At 38.0% G+C, this 19,513-nt stretch overlaps 1 protein-coding gene across 6 annotated transcripts in view; it reads left to right on the top strand.

Annotated features, from left to right (window-relative positions):
• The first annotated feature begins 4,574 nt into the window (after positions 1 to 4,574).
• CD86 (CD86 molecule) overlaps positions 4,575 to 19,513 on the top strand; it is a 67,283-nt gene continuing 52,344 nt past the window's right edge. For 5 of the 6 annotated variants that reach the window (XM_036219252.1, XM_016120035.2, XM_016120007.2 and 2 more), the window contains exon 1: positions 4,575 to 4,702. In XM_036219252.1, the coding sequence (XP_036075145.1) occupies positions 4,680 to 4,702 (23 nt within the window). In that variant the 5' untranslated portion in view covers positions 4,575 to 4,679. Of the gene's footprint in view, positions 4,703 to 14,769; positions 19,321 to 19,513 lie in introns of those variants that run through there. The other variant, XM_016120015.2, reaches the window with a different exon arrangement.

The following is a 19,513-nucleotide window of genomic DNA, read 5'->3' as shown; positions in this document are numbered from 1 at the left end:
TTTCTTGAGATTTAAATGTGCTAAAAGATAACTGATTGTTTAAAGCAAAATAACAATGTGTTGTGTTTATAGCATTGTGAAAGTAAATGATAAAAGTAATAACTATAAAATTTGCTGATTAAGTTTTTTAAAGGCTTAAAGAATTTACTCTTTAAATATAACAAAATTACTTAAGAATGTAAGTAAAAAGAATAATAACTAAAATTTCTATAGACTTTGGGAAAAAAAAGTAATGAAAAGAAATAGCTGTATTAAATACTAAAAATATTTGTTATCGACTGAATTGTGTGCCCCCAAATTCATATGTTGAAGCCCTAAACCCCAATGCGACTGTATTGGGAGATAGGACCTTTAAGTTGGTTAATTAAGGTTAAATGAATTCATAAGAAACCCTAATATAATAGAATTGGTATCCTTATAAGAAGAGAAAAAGACACCAGGGATCACATTCCACACACACAAAGGCCATGTGAGGATACAGTAAAAAGGTGGCCATCTACAAGGCAGGAAGAGAAGTTTTACCAAAAATCAACCCTGACAGTACCTTAACCTTGAATTTCCAGCCTTCAGAATTATGAAAACAATACATTTCTGTTGTTTAAAGCACACAGTCTATGGTATTCTGTTATGGTAGCCCGAACACATGAATATAGTATTAAAAGAATATTGAACATAATAGTCCCCAAACTGTATTTTATTCCATACCCATATAAGATTTTAATTCATTATTAAGGAAATGTCCCAAATCAGTGGAAGAGTGAACCAGAATTTTTAAAGAAAGATATTGAAAATTTGAAAGAGATTTAAACTCTCAAAGCATACCACTTTGAAAAATTGATTCAACACGATTGCAGCTACATGTAAAAACACAATCTCAAAAACTAGAAAAAGAATTTAAAAAATATTTCTAGTTAGAAAATAGTTTTTCTAAACTTGAGAGTAGTGGAAGAAGTCATATAAAGAAGTCCATAGTTTTTATTATAAAATGTATAAAATATCTGTATTCCGAAAAATGTCCTTAGTACAAATATGGAAAAAGAACATATATAAATTATTGTCTTTAATATGTAAAAAGCACACACAAATTAATGAGAAGTACTTCAGAAGATGAAAAGTTCATAAAAACACAATTCATAAAAGAGAAAGTTTCCCCGACTGATGAAATTGATCAATTTTCCTTTTGCTCATGAAAGCATAACTTGATAGAATCCTTTTGAATATTAGTTTGGCAAAACGTGTGAAGGACCTTAAGTATATTCATGACTATATTACCCTGTAATTCTAGTTCTGGAAATATATCTCCTTCTGTAACAGTTTTAAAATATTTTTACACATTTTTTAAACTTCTTCCTTAAACAGATGGCATCTAATTCCCATTCCATGGATTATGGTTTAGACTTGATGACTTGCTTCTAATGAAAAGTAGAATGGCCAGTATATGACTTTTAAGTTTAAATCACAAAAGATATTGTAGTTTGAGCTTTCTTTCTTGGATAATTTCTTCTGGGGGAAACTAGGTACTGTATCGTGAGTAGATGAACACAGGATGAGGAACTGAGGACTCTTGCCAACAGCCTGCAAGGAACACGGGTCTCCAATGAATAGCCATCTGAGGAAGGCACCCCCTTCAGCACCAGTGAAATCACTGAAGAGGCAGCATTTAAAGAGGTAATTAAGGTTAATTGATGTCATAAGTGTGTGGCCCTAATCCAATAGGACTACTACTGTCCTTAAAAGAAGAGGAAGAGACATCAAGGGTAGGTATGCACAGAGGAAGCATCATGTGAGCACAAACAAGATGGTGGTCATTTGAAAGCCCAAGAGAGGCCTTGGCAGAGACCAAACCTGTCAACACCTTGATCTTGGAATTCCAGCCTCCAGAACTGTGAGAAAATAAATTTCCGTTCTTTAAGCCACCCAGTCTGTGGCATTTTGTCATTGCAGCAAAATACATAATAAAAAGTTCAAGTTACCATTTTGACTATTTTTAAGGGTGATGTTGAGCATCTTTTCATGTGCTTTTGGTCATTTATGTATCTTTTTTGGAGAAATGTCTATTCGAGTCCTTTGCCCATTTTTGAACTGGGTTATTGTTTCTTGGTATTGTTTGAGGAGTTCTCTAAATAGTCTACATATTAATCCCTTATCAGATATATAATCCATGAATATTTTCTTCCATTCTGTGTGTTGCTTATTTTTTGATATTATCTTTTTATGCATAACATTTAAAAATTTTTATAAAGTCAAATTTGTCTATTTTTCTTTTGCTGCCTGTACATTTGGTATCATATCCAAAAAATCATTGCCAAATTCAATGTCATAAAGATTTTGCCATATGTTTTCTTGTAAGACTTTTATAGTTTTAGGTTTTACATTTAGGTCTTTGATACATTTTGAGTTAATTTCTGTATAATGTGTTAGGTAAGGGTCTTATTTCAATCTTTTGCATGTGGATTCCTGACATCATTTGTTGAAAAGGCTGTTCTTTCCCCATTAAATTGTCATGGCACCCCTGTCAAAAAATTATTTAGCCTTATATACTCATATATTTCTGGGTTGTCTAATCTATTCCATTGGTCTACATGTCTACCTTTATGCCAGTACCACACTGTTTTTATTATTGTAGCTTTATAGTAAATTTTGAAATCAGGAGTGTGAGTCTTGGGCTTTGTTTTTCTTTTTCAAGATTGTTTTGGTTGCCAAATGGGAGGGGGCTGGGGAGGTGAAAAAAGGGAAAAGAGATTAAGAAGTACATATTGGTAGTTACAAAATAGTCATGGGAATGTAAAATATAGCCTTGGGAATATAGTCAATAATACTGCAATAATTATGTATGGTGTCAGATGGGTACTAGATTTATCAGGATGACCACTTTGTAAGTTAGATAAATGTCTAACCACTGTGTTGTACACCTGAAACTAATATAATAGTATATGTCAACGGTGATTAAAAAATAAATTATTTAAAAATTTTTAAGTTCTATATTGAGATCATATAATATTTGTCTTTCTGTGTTTGGTTTATTTGACTAAGCATAATTTTCACCAGGTTCATCCATGTTGAAAACAGCAGGATTTTTTGCTTATTTATGGCTGAATAACCTGTGAGCGTGTGTGTGCGCCACATTTTCTTTAATTTATTCATCCTTCAATGGACACTTAGGTTTTTTTCCCGTATCTTGGTTATTATGAGTCTTACTGCAATGAACATGAAAGTACATGACAGATTCTGCCAAGACAACTATATAGGTGGGGAGACAGACTTTTGGTGCTTCTTACTCAGCCATCTTCTCAGAATCCTCTATATCGCCTGTTAGTTTCAAACCTCATTAAAAATAATATAGGCAACCTATTTATAAGAATTCTTAACATTCTGTTCTTCTAATTTACAACAATTACCTAGTCTAATGTTATATGTTTAACTAACTTTCAAGCTCACCACTATTTTTTTGAAATCATAGCTCCTCCATTCTTAGGCTTTCAATTTTAATTTATTTCTTATTATTTTAGAGCATATCTTTATTTTGAAAAGTTGTCTTGGTGGTGGTATTTTTGTTGTTCTTTTTTTCTTGTCTGCTTGGTAATATGTTTCTATTGGCTTTACATTTATCTGGCACCTTATCTGCATAGGAAATGCTACCTAAAAACTCTATAGATGTGGTTCTGTGATTTCCTAACATTTAGAGTTGAGTAAGAGGCCAAGCTGGTGTATCCTTCTCTACAGTCTTCTTACTTTTTAATTTTGTTTATAGCTTTCTTTGCCTTTAAAATTTTAAATATTCACAATATTTATCTAAATATATATATGTATATATATGTGTGTATATATATATCTACATATATATATATATATATATTTTTTTTTTGACAATCTTGACCCTTCGAGTTCCTTAAGGGTGCTTTTTTTAGTTCTTGTGCAGAAATTTCTTTTCCTCTGGTAGTAGTTTCTGTTTGATGAATTTTATGTTTCTCTCTCAAGTAAATCTCTCAATTTTAGAATATTGCTTCTTTTTTTCAGACATCTATTTCAGGAATGTTCTCTTTAACCAATTTAATCTTTGGCTATAGTAAGAATGAAATGATAAAAGTGGTAGTTTTGTTTGGCCTCCTTGGTCGTGCATCTTTCACAGAAGGACATCTCCTTCATCCCCTCCCTGAAGTTCATTGAAATCCTCCATCATCTTGGTGGTTAGAATCAGCAGGGAGTGGGGAGATGTCCGCCAACAGCACTCCCAATCCACGTTCATAATAAATCACACTTTTTATTGTCTTACCAAACTCTGTACAAGCTTCTTTTATTCTATCTTAGAGATGCAGTGATTTTTGTTTTCTCTTTTTAGTTATCTTATTTTCTAGCTTTTTAGGAGGAATTTCAAAAGGTGACATTTTCAGTACACTTCGTCTTAGTGCTGTGTCTGAAACTGAAGCTACTGAATTCATTTTTAAAAATATATTTAGACCTAGATCAAAAAATTTGAATGGAAGGAAAGGGTTAAATTTGTTCCGCAAGTGTCAGCAAAATATGACAAAAGAGGAACATAAAAGTTGCAGAACTATAGTCATTGAAGAGGAAGACTTCGGCAGGCGTGGAAGGGATTGCTTCTCTTTTCACTACAACACGGACTAACACAGACAGACAGACAAGCGAGGTCATTCCCAGCTGTTAGCCCAACAGTAGATATGGCCAAGATGGATCACAGATGGTGAGTGATCATTGTTCTTCTTCAAAAGGCAATGTTGAGTTAAGTGACCTCAGCGGCAGGGTGAAGTTGAGGATGGCGCTCCGTTTTCTGTCCTTCCTGCCCAAGAATGGTAATATGTATTAAGGACATATTTATACAGAAGCCAAAAGTAGAAACACCAGGGAGAAAGAGTGGTCTATGCTATCGAACATTAGCTAAAATTCCAAGGCCATTCTCTTCTTCTTGGAATAACCACTCTAGGTTGATTTCATAACTCCAAGGCAGAAAAGAGTTTTGAAGAATTTCTGCCAAAGGCATTTGACTGCCATTCACAGATGAGAATTATTGAGCTGCCTAAAATTATATTGTTTGTTGGTTTTAAAAAAGTGATTAGTTTTGATTTTGTAAATTTGTCTTTCAAATATTTCAATGTTGCAGTTGTTAGTTTTAAGAATCGTGAAATTTCAAAGTGTTTGAACACATATGACAAATGATAGGGAGCAAATTTTGTGTATACTCAAGGTCAATTTGGCCTAGGGATGGGATCATGGCATATAGAAGGTAGAGGGAGACAGGGTAAGGAAAAATAAGAGATAGTAGAAATCTAAGAAGAAATTGCAGAACCCAGATGAGTCACAAATAGGCCTTGGGAGTTTCTGAGCAGGATGAGGTAGTGGAAAGAAGTAGAGAAATTTAACTAGCTACCGGGTATTGAAGATGCTTGATGTGCGTGCATTTTACTAGTGTTGTTTCACTAAATTTCAATCTTTACAATGATTCTCAGGAAGATTATATCATCATTGTGTTTTATGAATGAGGTAACTCTGGTTTAAAGCTAAAAAACCAACTGAAGTTCACAGTACTTATAAGGAGAGAGCTTAAACATTTCTTGCCACTTTACTCTATACCACAAGGTTTCTCCATGCCCACCAGGCTCCCATAACAGTGACTTACTGGAAGGGGTTACACCCACCCTTCTCTTAGGTTGGGGCAGGGGGGGCTAGTTACTATTTAATATTGTTCTTTGAAAATCTAAGTAACCCTCATCTACTTAGTGCTTACTGGTTTGGGAAATAGCTTTGCTGCTTTTATTTCAGAAGATTAGAATTTAAATTCCAAGTTAAGATTCCTTTCCCTCCAGTGGAATTTCGAATTGTTACATAAATATGAAAAAGTATTTTTCAGAATTTATAATTTTTTGTGGAACTATAGAGATGGTACCACTTAATTATGTTAATACTGCCTGCAGATGTCTATGGAACCACAGGCACTGCCTATGTTTTTCTTAAGATTCTCTTTTTTTAATAATGCCTAATGATTAATCACAAGCAAAAAAATTTTAAATATAAATAGCCAGTATATAACATTTAGTCTTATCTGAAATAAAAGAAATGCAAATTGAAACAGTGAAATGTTTTTCTTTTATCAAAGTGGTAAATATTTTGTTTAAAAAGTGAACAAGCAAAAATCCTACATGTTTCTAAGAAGGGAAGAACGTTTATACCATCATTGCCAGCTGGTGATAATATAATCTTTCTGGACAATAATCGGGTGATACATAAAACCCTCAAAATGTATATACCCTTTAACCAAGCAGTTCAACTTTTAGGAATTTATTATAAGGACACATAATCATATATGTCTGTCAAGTTTTAATGAAATGGATATTTTTCTTGCCATTGTTTCTAATAGGAGAAATCTTACAAACAAATGTCTGAACATAAGTCATTGGTTAATTAGAGAACATCCACAATGGAATGCCATGCAATCATTAAAAATTCTTCTGCAGAACAATTCTTAATGTGTTTAGCTTAAGGGAATAGAAGCAGAATATAGCACTACTACTTTTATACGTGACACATGTATACATACAATGTTAGAAATACAGATGATTTCTATTTTCCACTTTGTGCTTTTAAACTTGGATTACATCTGTAGGCAGAATAAAATTAGATATTTCAGAAAAATAAACCAATAACCCACAATTTGTGGCATTCCATTGTTAGGGCTTTGGCCTTTTGTGTTTAATTATTTTTTTTGTCTCTTGACGCCTCTTCAAAATATACTCACTCTACCCATAATTCACTGGATCCTAGTCGGCCTGTTTTCATAGCACATTCCATGTGCAAGAGACTGGAGCTCTCATTTCCTTATTTTTCGATGTAATGGCATGGCTCTAGAGTAAGCTGCGTGTTGAGTGAAAGAGCAGTGTAGTGGTAAGTGGCCACACTTTGGAACCTGAGTGCTGAGGTTTGATCCAAGCTTCTCCTACTTTCTAGCTGTGTGACCTTGGACAAGTTGCTTAATGATTGTAATTCTCAGTTTCTTATCTGTATAATTGGGATAATTGTGACTTGTCATAAGGTGGTTGTGACTTTTTTAGAGAGAAAGTGATTTATCCAAGATTACACAACTACTCGATGGCGATGCCGGGACTAAAATTCAAGCAGAAGCATTCAATACACTCTGAGCCTGTCAGGACAACCCCAAGCTGGGCTCCGAAGAGAGCTGACCTGAAACAGGCAGAGCCCAAGGACAAGGCCAGTCACTTACAGGGAATGACTTCCATCATAGTGGGAAACCAAATGCTGGAGAGGAGAGTGAGCTCAGGAAGACAAGAGCTTGGTTAGGTATAGGGATAAAGCTGGGAGCAAAGACCTAGTTCAGGAGAGAAGAGATGACTCAGAGACACTGCTGGGCCTTTTATAGGCCACCAGCTGTGGGCTTTATGGTGGGTGAGGGGCAGATAAGGTGGGGTCAACATGGTTTAAAGACCCAAGGTCTGGGTGATTAAATAGACAAATAGGGTACGTGAGGGAATAGCAACTATACAGAAGATGCCTGACAGACAGTAATAAAAGAGGATAAGGAGGAAACTGAGAGAGACCAGACCAATAAAGCCCCAGAGCCCAGACATCCAGTTCGACTATCCTAAAGTAATAGCCTCAGTTTGAAAAATCATAAGCAAGCAAAGGTAATGATAAAATTTGATTTAAAAATTTTCTCTCGCAGCAGAATGCAAAACTGATTTGGTGACAAGGAGATCATTAGAAAACTATCGTATAATCCAAGGAGAGGTGTCGAGGATTAAAACCAGGGTAATTATGGTGGAATTGGAGAGGAGAGGATACATTCAGGAGCTTTTTAAGTACTAGAATTGATAGGATTTGGGTTTTGAGAGAGGTAGTGCTAGAAAGGAGAGACTTAAGTGCACAGTAATGTCCTTTTCAATGTGAGGGATATAGGAAGAGGGTTGGATTTGGGCCAGGGGGAAAGAGAGGACGGAAATGGAGTTTGTTTTTTAACATGCTGACTTTGAGATTCTGTGGAGCAGGTGGATGGTGATGTGCAAATAAATAAGTGGATATGCAGGTGCAAAGCTCAGGAAAGAAGTATGGGCTGGAATAGATATTAAGAGTCTTAGGCACAAATACAGCTGAAGTTGAAATTCTCGTTGTGAGTGAGGTCACCAGGGCGAGGGCAATGGTGGGGCAAGAAGCAACCAAGGATGGTACCTATAAAATTTTGATATGTAAGGGGGTAAATGAGGATAAAAAGTCCATAATAGACACCAAAGAGGGACTAGAGATATTGGAGCAAAGCAGGAGAAAGTGATGTCATAGAAACCAAGGGAGGAGAGAGATACGAGAAAGAGGAGGACGTGTCCATGGAAAGACAAAACGTATTTAGCAAACTTCTACATTAAGCACATGAGATATGATAGAAAAAATGACCCTAGGGACTAAATGCTAAGGGTTGAATTGTGTCCCCCAAAATTCACATGTTGAAATCTTAACCACCAGTACTTCAGGATGTGATCGTGTTTAGAGATAATAAGATTCAAATGAGGTCATTGGGGCGGGCCCTAATCCAAGATGACTCAGGTGAGTTTATAAAGAAGAGGAAATTTGGGCGTAGAAACATGCAAAGCAGAGGGTAGTTACAGCGTAAAATTCTGCAGAAAGGTGAAGTAGGAGAATTACTGAAAATGTCAGTCCAGAGGCCTTTGATGACCTTTGCAGAGCACTCCCAGCTAAAAAGAAGGAGTAAATCTCAGAGAGCTGAGAACATGGAGACGGCAGATAGCCACTGCTGTAAAACGTTTGGTGATGAAAGGTGACCTCCCAGCTGGACCAAACCCACCTCTAAGCCTCGGTGTCTTTATCTGTTGGGAGATTTAATAGCTTCAAATTTTCAGAGGGTAAAAGGACTAAGTGAATGAATGGAAAAATAGGGCCCAGAGTAGTAAGGAATAAATGATCGCTGTGATGAACAGGCATAGGGCTAGGAACCTTACATAGGTGTTGCCCCTGAATCCTTACAATGACCACATGAACTGGGCATCGTTTTCCCCCACTGAAAAATAAAAATGAGGAAATTGAGGTTTAGAGAGGTTTGGTAACTTACTCAAGGTCATACAATCAGTAAGGGGCAAAGTGGAGGGCCTTACTCAAAAAGTGCCAAACCACACCATGAAAGTATGCTGACATGTATCTGACATTCTAATAATAGTCATATAACATTATTGGCTAGAAATTAAAACCAATTCAATTCTATATCCTGCTGAAACCTTCAGAACACCAGCTGTGTGACCCTGAGCAAGTGGCCTAACCTCTCTGAAACTCAGTTTCCTCATCTGTGAAACTTTGTATGTTTATTGTATAGGTTAAATAAAGTAATTCATTAGAAGTACTTAGCAGAATCCCTAGCTTATTAGCAATCTGCTAACAAATATTAACTTTACTAACATTTACTGGACCCGTTACTATACCAGGAAGGCAAAGGGGAGTGGGACAAGTTTCCTGCCCTTGTGGAACTCAGGACAGGATAGTCACATGAGCAGTGAAAGTTTAACACAAATGAGGAAACTATTGTAAGGGAAGAATAAACGATGTGATTTGGGAGGGAGGAAGATACAGATACGGTGAACATAGGAGGGAATGATGGCAGAGAAGGTATCATCTGTGAACTGTGGCGTGATCTGGATCTCAAAAGAAGAATCAAGTTTTGCAGACAGAGAAGGCAAGAAAGGCATTCCAGGAAGAAACAGCTGTACGAAAGCAAAGAAGGCAAAAAGTCTAAAACAGCAGTCCCCAACCTTTTTGACACCAGGGACCAGTGCTCCTATGAGAATCTGATCCTTGGTGAGCTGAGGTGGAGCTGAGGCGATGATGCTAGCACTGGGGAGTGGCTACAAATACAGAGGAAGCTTTACTTGCTCACCTGCCACTCACCTCCTGTTGTGCGGCCCAGTTCCTAGCAGGCCACCTCCTGCAGCTCAGGGTTTGGGGGCCCCTGGTCTAAAAGGACTAAAAGGGTCAGAGAATAGTAAACAGTACAAGTATGATTAGAGGGTAAATTATATGGGTTGATTGATAAAAGCAGAAGAGAAAAATTAGATTCAGTCTATGAACGGCCTTGTATGCCTTGCTAAGAAGTGTGACCACTGGCCCATGAGGAACAGAGGGCAAGTCTTTAAAGCAAGAATGTTTTGTAATCAGATTCTTTTTGATGAAAAAGAGTAATAGGGTAAAGGATAGTGAGAGAGAACCAACCAGGAGGCTATTGCAATAGTCCAGATAAGAGGTGACGAAGACCCCAAAACTAGTGGCCAATAAATTGCAAGTGGGTGGTGAGGAAGAGAAAATGAAGGGTGACTTAAACACAATATGTGAAATCCAAAGTATGAAAATGGCTTGGTCCCTTCTTACTTACCACAATCATCCCAAAGGACCAAAACAAAAACAAAGAAAGCCTCTTTTAAAAATAATCTCTTTTGTTTGTATGCAAATAGGCCATGCACAGTGAAAATGCAACTCAAGTGAAATGACGAATGCAATATTTTGTCTCCAATCCATGAAATGCAAAATATAATCGGTTTACCAATTCTGTCCTTAAATATTTCAACTCCTCACGTTAAAACTGTAGCCAAGCAGCGCAAAGCTTGTGTGTGATTGTTTTCTATCTTAAACCAGATTTGAGGAAAGCTAAGGTCCTTTTCAAAAGAAGCCATCCTTTATTCACATCTCTAAAGAATAGGAAAAGTAACATCTTGTTTTACTGGAAAATTTCTTTCCATAGCAATACCCGTATGGCTGACCTTTGGAATCTTCCAGATAAAAGCGTGCAGAGAGAGCCGCAAAAATTACACCTTTATGGTTATATACCACCAATTTGAAAATTGCAAATCCTGGTTGGTAAATACATATTTTAAGCGTTCTCAGAAGTCTTGTGTTCATTTCTTTAGCTTACAAAGATGCCATAGGGAAGTGAGCCTTTGGGTGTGCAATGCCCCCTCCCTCAACCCTGTTGTGAAATGGAAGCTTTAAAAAATCCAGTGGTTTTTTTTTTTCAACAAGCTTAGTCATATTGGCTGTGTTCTGTATGTCCCACTCTATTTTATTTTACTTTGTAGTGCATATTTTATTTACACTCACACAAATATTTTGCATAAAAAGGTGCTTTCACAGATCTTCATGCTTCCCTAAATTTGAAATATGCTGCCATTTCTTAAAATGTGTTAGTTTTGTTATGTATTATATTCCTTCCTCTGCGCATATAAGAAAAAAAGACATAGGGACTTAATTCTCCAAACAACTTTTACTTTTAGAATATTGTCCTTTATTTCTTCTGAGATTATAAAGGAAATGGCAAATGTCAGATGGTTTATGAAAGACATTACAGTTTCTCAGAATGTGTAAGTGCATACCTTAAGCAAATGGACCACTTTAAATTCAGAGACCACAATCTTATGAATTTGGGTCTAATGTTCCCAGGAGCACTAAAGATTGAAAGGATAATACTTTTTGAACCAGATACTTACATTGATAATTCTGAAAAGTACCATCACCGATGTTGGTAGTTTATTGTTATCAATTTTTAAACTTGTTTCTGTATGTATTTCATTTTACTTGGAAATATTTTACATAATTTTGTTATTTGTTAGCTAATAGGACATCTTTTGTGTAAACTATCAGAGGAAGTCCTGAGACTATAAGATTGTGCTATAAGCCTTACTGAATAGCTAGACTATAGAATTATTGAATAAGAAGTTAAGAATCACTTAGTCTACCCTTCCCTCGCTGACATCTCTCTACTGTGCCAACTGTCACTGAACGTCATGCAGACACCGCGACCGTTTAAAGTACAAAGTGAAGGAGAACTGGTGTCTCTTAAAGAAGCTTATTCCTGAGACACAGGGCTTGGGGAATCTTATCTTAATTATGACCAACATGACCTAATTAGAATCTACTTCATGCTCTTAAGATGGTATTTAGTCATTTGGGAGTCATACTCAATTGAAGTTGTTTATGTTGAAAATCACTTGGTGGCAAGTACCTTGATTGACATTATTAGATTGGTGTAGGTCTCTTACACACACACGTACATGCTCTGGGAAGGTAAGGACCCTCTTTTTTTGCTCGTCTGGAGTCACAGGACTAACATCTGTGGAAGTTAAAGTATTATTAGAAATAATTACCAAGATGCATAGATGGGTAGGAACAGATAAAGCATAAAAATGTTTGCACGTGTGTATCACTAGAGCCTGTAGTTAGTACCAGTTCCTGTGGATGCCTTGGCACCATCTCTGAAGTTCTGCCCAGCCCCTTTTATAAAGTGTTTGTACACAGGCCGCAGGCAAGACAGGAGTGCTGCTCTGGATGTAGTCTGGCTACTACAATCCCGGTCTCCAGTGTCCATGGTCTGAGTTGTGAGTCCCTCCATTTTGCAAGATATAGTCATTCTCTGGCTTAGCCCTGTTTCCTGACTTGTGGTCCAGTTCCCCACTGGCCCTTGGAGCCTCATCCCTAGAGACAGGCCTATTCCACAGGATGAAACTGATGAAGTGTCTCCACCCACCACACTGTAGATATCACACTTTCCAGAAACTCCTGATGTTGGGGCGGGGGGCGGGGGGAGCGGTGCGGTAGCACACCCCCACGCCACTCTGACAAATCTCCACCAGACCATGATCCCATTCAGACCCTGTGGAAAGACCGACTCCTCACTTGCTGGAGTTGTTTACCCTAGCGTGAGCTCTATCCAGCCCCATCTTACTCCTCTTGTCTGCTAGCCCGTACTGCTAACATCACAGCTCACCTAAACACCACGCCCACCCCCAATACAATAATACTCCTTTTTCTAAAATGCATGTCTCCTGATGCTTACCCTTTGACAATATTTCCTTAACCTCTTTTTAATACATGCTAAGGTAATCTTCAATCTAAACACATGTATTTTACTGCTGAGTTCAGGTATGTTTTATTAACCCACTGTTTGATTTTGAGAGAAAACGAAAACAAGAATCTTTTGTGTTCACTTGATAGAATCTTACAGATAACTGTTGGCATCCCTTACCTTTCTGACTTCTCCTTAGAGGACATCTAGGCAAAAGTGTGTCACTGGGTCCTAGTTTCTGTGTTCAGGAGTTGACTGAATACAATTTAAGAAACAATACACTGTTGCCTCTTTTTCGGCATGCATGAATGATGGGTATGAATTTGCATCATGAGAAAGTGAATAAAAGGAGGTACCCCAGGGCAGTTAGGGAGAGTGAACAAGCCCGCCTAGGTTGAGAGGGGAGTGAGAGTGAAGGTCTCTCCCTACCTTGGCAACCCACTCGTAAGATATAAATACCGAGGCTGCAGAATTCGGGTTTGGACAAAGAAAAAGATTCAATTTCTAATGCTTAATTGCTCAAAATTTGCTCCTAAGTATAAGTATAGGTCAAGACTGTATCTCCCCCTCAAAGAAAAAAAGAAACTTACAATATTTCTAAGAATGTTCCTCTAGAAACATGGAACTGAAAGCTATTTTTTTAATTGATCTGGCCCTTAGAAAACAATGGGGCTTTTTCTTTAATTTACCTAAGGAATTGACATAAAAAATCTACGATTTTGCACCAGAAGGCTGCAGAAAGTGTCAAAACAGAAATACAAAACTAGAGATTTTTTTACAGCAATATTTTATGTATGGCATTTTAATACAAGTTTGCAACATGGAGAAGTGAACCGTTGGACTGTGAAATTGATGCTAATTCTCTTACCCACTAGTCTAGAATTCCTCTAAAATGTCACAGCATTAATTTAGTTACTTTACCAGGAATTGGCGCATGTGGTTAGTGTGTGTGTTTTTTAAATATTAATAGACTTTATTTTTAGAACAGTTTTAGATTTACAGAAAAATTAAGCAAATAGTACAGAGAATTCCCATATCTCCTCTTTCCTGCACAGTTTCTCCTTTTATTACCATCTGGAATTAATGTGGTATACTTGTTACAATTAATGAACAATATCGATACATTATTATTCACTAATGTCCATACTTTACATTAAGTTTCCCTCTTTCTGTTCTATAGATCTATGATTCTGACAAATTTATAATAACATATATCCACCATTACAGTATCATACAGAATAGTTTGACTGCCCTAAAAATCCCCAGTACTCCACCTATTCATCCCTCCTCATATCCCCTGACAACCACTGATCTTTTTACTGTCTCTATAGTTTTGCCTGTTCTAGAATGTCATTTAGTTGGAATCATGCAGTACATAAATTTTCAGACGGGCTTTTTTAATTAAGCAAAATGCATTTAAGGTTCTTCCATTTCTTTTCATGGCTTGAAACCATGTTTCTTTTTATTATTGAATTATATTCCATTGTATGGATGTATCACAATTTGTTTATACATTCACCTATTGAAAGGCATCTTAGTTGCTTCCAATTTTTGGTGATTATAAATAAAGTTGCTATAAATATTCATGTGCAGGCTTCCATGTGGACATAAATTTTCAATTCATTTGGATAAATACCTAGGAACATGATTGCTGGATCGTATGGTAGGCTTATGTTTTAAGTTTGCTAAGAAACTGCCAGAATGTGTTCCAAAGTGCCTATATTACTTTTCATTGATATAGGCAGGCATCAGCAATGCATGTGAATTCCTGTTGCTCTACATCCTTATCAGCATTTGGTATTGTCAATTTTTTTTTTGGATTTTAGCCATTGTAATAGGTGTATAATAGTAGCTCATTGTTTTAATTAGTAATTCCTTAATGACATGTGATATTGAGCATCTTTTAATATATTAATGTGCTATCTGTAGTGTAGAGTTTTCTTTTCTTTGAGTGTTAAGATTCTTTGTTCACTTTAGATACCAGTCCTTTATCAGATATATGTTTTTCAAATATTTTCTCCCAGTCTGTGGCTTGTCTTTTCATTTTTTTTAGCAGTTAGTATATCTATGCTTTAAGCAGAAAGGGTTCTGAAAATACAATTTTACAGCAGCAATTTCATGGAAAATGTTTAATGCCCTCTCTCAGGTTGTATCAGAAAACCTTGTCTGTGGACCCAGCAGAGTTTCATTAAAAGGGGAGAGTCAAGCCCTGGAGGCTATGACTGACTATTCTGCATCATTAGAGGTTGTGCTGGGAATATGAACAGAACCCAACTTGGAGCTGTATCACTTTTAAATTAAGAGCAATTTGGGAACTGTGTTAATCGTACAATCCTGGGCCTCCTTGCATGGATTATATTATGTATAGGGTATGAATTTCTGTCCATGGATCCAAGTATGTGAGAGATTATCACTTTTTTTGATTATCACTTTTTAATTTCCTTTAATTCAATCTAATATCACCTCTGAGCTCCCATTCTCCCAGTTGAACAGGAGGTTCTCTCTTGATCCTACAGTGGTGCCCTTCCCCTCCTGTAGCCCAGTCAGAATTCAGGAAGCTTACCTGGTTCCTAGAAAGTAGTGGAAGGGCCTCAAGTCCCTAGTTTGTCCCAGTTGCCATTGGCAACATCATTGCGGCCTGTGAATTCTGGCAGCTCTCTGCCCCCGTGCTACAATGAGGAATGAGATTATCCACTGAGGCTGGGCTCCCTGAGCCAACGGCATCTCCTCTGTAGGCATGAGCTGTCACCCTGAGGTTGTTATCCCTTTGGGAGCACTGAGAAGGGGTGCTCAGGTCGCCCTGCCCACAGGACCCACACACCTCTCTCCTTCCCTCTCTTCCTCCTGCATCTTGGAAGTACTCTGTCTCTTTCCTTTCACTTTTCAAGGCACCTGTATTGTCTCTTCCATGCGCTTTCACAAGCATCCAAAAGTGCCTTTGACTTTAGGTTTCTTCTGCTTTCTCCATTGCAAAAATCCCCGTTTCAAGAAAGCTTGGAAAACAAACAATAATGGACATTTCAATAAATAATGCTGCTGCAATTATTGGTGGAAACTATTTCATTCTGGGTTGGAACCACCACCTCCTAGAATATCTTTAGATGACCTCTTGACCACTGGCCACAGGAAGCCATTTGTAGGTAGCACGAATATATGACTGAAGTTGAAATCTTCAGCTAAGTGTTTAGATGTTTCCAAATGCCTACAGGTTTCTAGCTTTGTCTACCAGAGTCGATCAACCATATGGTCCCAGGGGAATCTCTCTTGAGCAACATTGAGAAAGAACATCAGGGAGGTATCTATTTCCCCAACCCAGCTAACATCTATAGCCACTCCCTCCTGCTGCTTTTTCTTGAAGCCTTGGCTTCCTCAGACCTGAGAACATCCGGGAGAGAGGCACTGGAGGAAGCAGTCCCACACAGAAAGCAGCTTTCTGGTCACCAGTAACTTCCTCCTCACTAAACACAAGGAACCGATCTTCATGCTATTTGGCCTCCTCTCAGCATTTGATACCGTTGACAATCATTTGACCACCATTACTGTTGAACCCTCTTTGTCCTTGGCTCTGATGACCATTGGGTAAGGTCTCATCAGATTTTCAATTGGTACAAGGCTTGGAAGTATGGCTAATACAATGGATGACATATATGAGATTCAGAGTAATTTTGATTGGCCTCATTCCATTGTGTGAGCCCTCCCTGAAAAGAGGCATGTTAATAAAACTCAGGGAGATGGGTGCCAGTGAGACAGCCACCAAGTTGATTAGATCTAGAGACCACATTATATAGAAACATTTGAAGATACTGATTATATTTAGCTCAGAGAAGAGACTATTAAGGAAATTTGTGAGATATGCTTCTAACTATTTGGAAGGTTTTATGTGAAGGGGTAGAATAATACATATGCTAGGAGTTCTAGAAAACAGGAAAGGAACAACTAGATGGGGAGCAAGGGGTTGGAGATTTGGGATTATTATAAAGATCTTTCTCTTAAAACTGTCTTATCAGATAGTGAGTTTCCCAACATAAGTGAGGAAGCAAGGATTGGACCTTCATCTATCAGAGATGACATTGAGAGGGTCATCACTTGAGTGAGAGACTGGAATGACTTCTGAGATCCCTTGAATAACCTTGCAAATCTAAGTTATAGAACAGGAAAATTCCATGACACCCTATTATCCTTTGTTTCTGCTGCCTGGCTCACAGCATTGTGGGAGGCTGCTCTAAAAAGAAACTGAAATAAGTTGATGGGAGAAGGGATATACAAAAGAGAAAACGATAAAACAACTTTTTAAAAAAGAATCTACTATATGCCAGAATCTGTGATAGGCATCATATGTATGTCATCTATTTAATCCTCACAACAAGCTTATGAAATATTTAATATTACTTCTGTAAGGAAGCTAAGGCTCAGAGAAGTTAAGTAACTTCCCCAAGAACACGCAGGCATTAACTAGTGGAGCTAGGGCTTGGATGCAGGTCTTTGTGATTCTAAAGCCCAGTGTGATGTGTTACTTTCACTCATCCTTTATTTATAGCAAATGATATTGCTTAAAAAAAAATTAGTATTAACATAAATATTCCTTTTAAAATAAATTTACTTAATCAAGTTAAGAGAAAAAACATCATACAAAGAATAGTACATATTTTACATGGATATGAAGTAGTACTAGTAGCTAGAATGAACGAAGTTTGGGAAATATTATTCCAAATATTTTGATAATAGGACTTTTCAATTTAGCCTATCTTACATTTTGACTGCTGAGTACAAGAAAAAAGGAACCTTGAAAACGAGGTTGAATATGAATTAGTTCTTCTGTGTTCTGATGGGTGGTAATTTCACATGTTACAATAAGGAAACCAAATGGACCCTTTCAAATAAAAAAACCAAAAAACAAAAAACGATATGATTGTAAAATCCAGAGGAAAACCCCAAGTGGGGCCTACTCGAATAAAGGATGAAGTTTCCAAGGTATGCACATAGAACGGCTGAGGGGAAGTGGTGACCCTGTGAGTCAAGGCCCCGGGCCCATGTAGGAGCTCTATGGGTTTGAGAGGCCATCGATGGAAGGTGAAGGGGTTTACAGACCTATTTTGGGAAGAATGATCATCACCTTTTCAGTGATATGGGGAAGATCTTTGCAGAAAGGTCAAAGTGAGAATTGGAAAGTCTGAAAAGAAGACAGGTAAAAATAATGACAACTAAATAGCTACATAGCATGCTTCATGCCGGGTGATTTACATGCAAGACCTCATTTGGTTTTCACAACAATGCAGCAAGGAAGCTATTACATTTCATAGATGAGAGGAGCGAGACTGGAAGATGCTCAGTAACTTGCTCAGGGTCCAGTGCTCAAGTCAGGATTTGACCTTGGACCACTGGTTTCAAACCTGCACTACTTCCCCTGCACCACATGTCCTCGCTTGAGTGAACCTCCTCAACCCAGATAACAGCTTTCACTCAGTCACTTTTAATTTCTCCAGTCCTGCAGGGCACAGATAGCCTCCAAGAGAGAGGGGGAGGCATGCGTGGAGTGGGCTACCTCTCTCCTGACCTCAAATGCTGCAGATTCAGAGCACATAAATGTCCCCCACATTGAGCAGAAGGCTTTTCAGGGCCTGATCAGACCAGAAAAAGAAACCAGGCACTTGGGAGCAGGGTTATATATGTAAACCCTATCCCTGCTGAAGCACCAGGCTTGGGAAAAATCCACTCAGCATTCACATACCTTTCATGCTTCCTCTTTGACTTGTATCCAGAACTCAAGAGTACCACCCACTTCCAGGAATAGCGAACCAAGGTAATAGGAACATATAGGACATTTAGGATTCAATTAGGGTAATATGAAAATAAGAGCTGTGTATATCAATTGGCTTCTAGAAGAATACATGGAGAGGTACTCAGTGAGTGATTTGGGGGGAAGGTGGCAGGGGAAACACTTGGTGTTTCTGTTCTCTCTGGCTGAGGACTGCGTCCTGCAGTCCTGCTGAGCCAGACACAGGGCCCGGCTCATGGCTGCCCAGAAAGACATTTGTTGAACTGAGCTTAGTCTTTACCTATGAGCCTTAAAGGCTGCACTCCTGGATCAGTCTCTTTGTTAGGGAAGGTGACTTTGTCAAGTTTGTGGCTGGGGCTGTCTTTGGGGGGTTTCCTCAGGGCTTTACACTCACTCACTCTCTGAGAGTGCATTTGTAGTCATTATGATCAGTGGAAATGCCCACCTGCCAATCTTCTCTGGAAGAAGAGCCCGGCCCTTTCTGTGGTGTTCTCTCTAATCAGTTCCCCTTTCTTCATTTGAGCTCTGGCCTCTTCTTCTCTACAATGAGTGTTAGGAGAAACGGCTAGCTCAAAAAGGCTTTTCTTCTTTTATTCTTAGTACCTTGCTTCTGTGTTTCTTGGGAATGCCACTGGGCTTATACATCTGGTCTCTAGGAGCTGCGGTGGATGGGCATTTGTGAAAGGTATGTTCTTAAGAAATTCGCGTGCCTGGGGAGTATGTTGTGGGATAAAACTACATCTGGGCCAATGTTCAGAGGTGGGGCCGGCAAGAGAATGGTTAAAAAGGGGTATGGAGTGCACACTTAAAGTCTTTGAACATCAGGCTTAATTTTCAGTCCGACTATGTTTGAGGTAGGGCATTACAAAAATGTGTTT

This window comes from Rousettus aegyptiacus, unplaced genomic scaffold, assembly GCF_014176215.1.
Source record: "Rousettus aegyptiacus isolate mRouAeg1 unplaced genomic scaffold, mRouAeg1.p scaffold_m13_p_4, whole genome shotgun sequence".
NCBI lineage: Eukaryota > Metazoa > Chordata > Mammalia > Chiroptera > Pteropodidae > Rousettus > Rousettus aegyptiacus.
The sequence above is the reverse complement of the archived record's forward strand: the minus strand, read 5'-3'. Positions and strand labels throughout refer to the sequence as shown.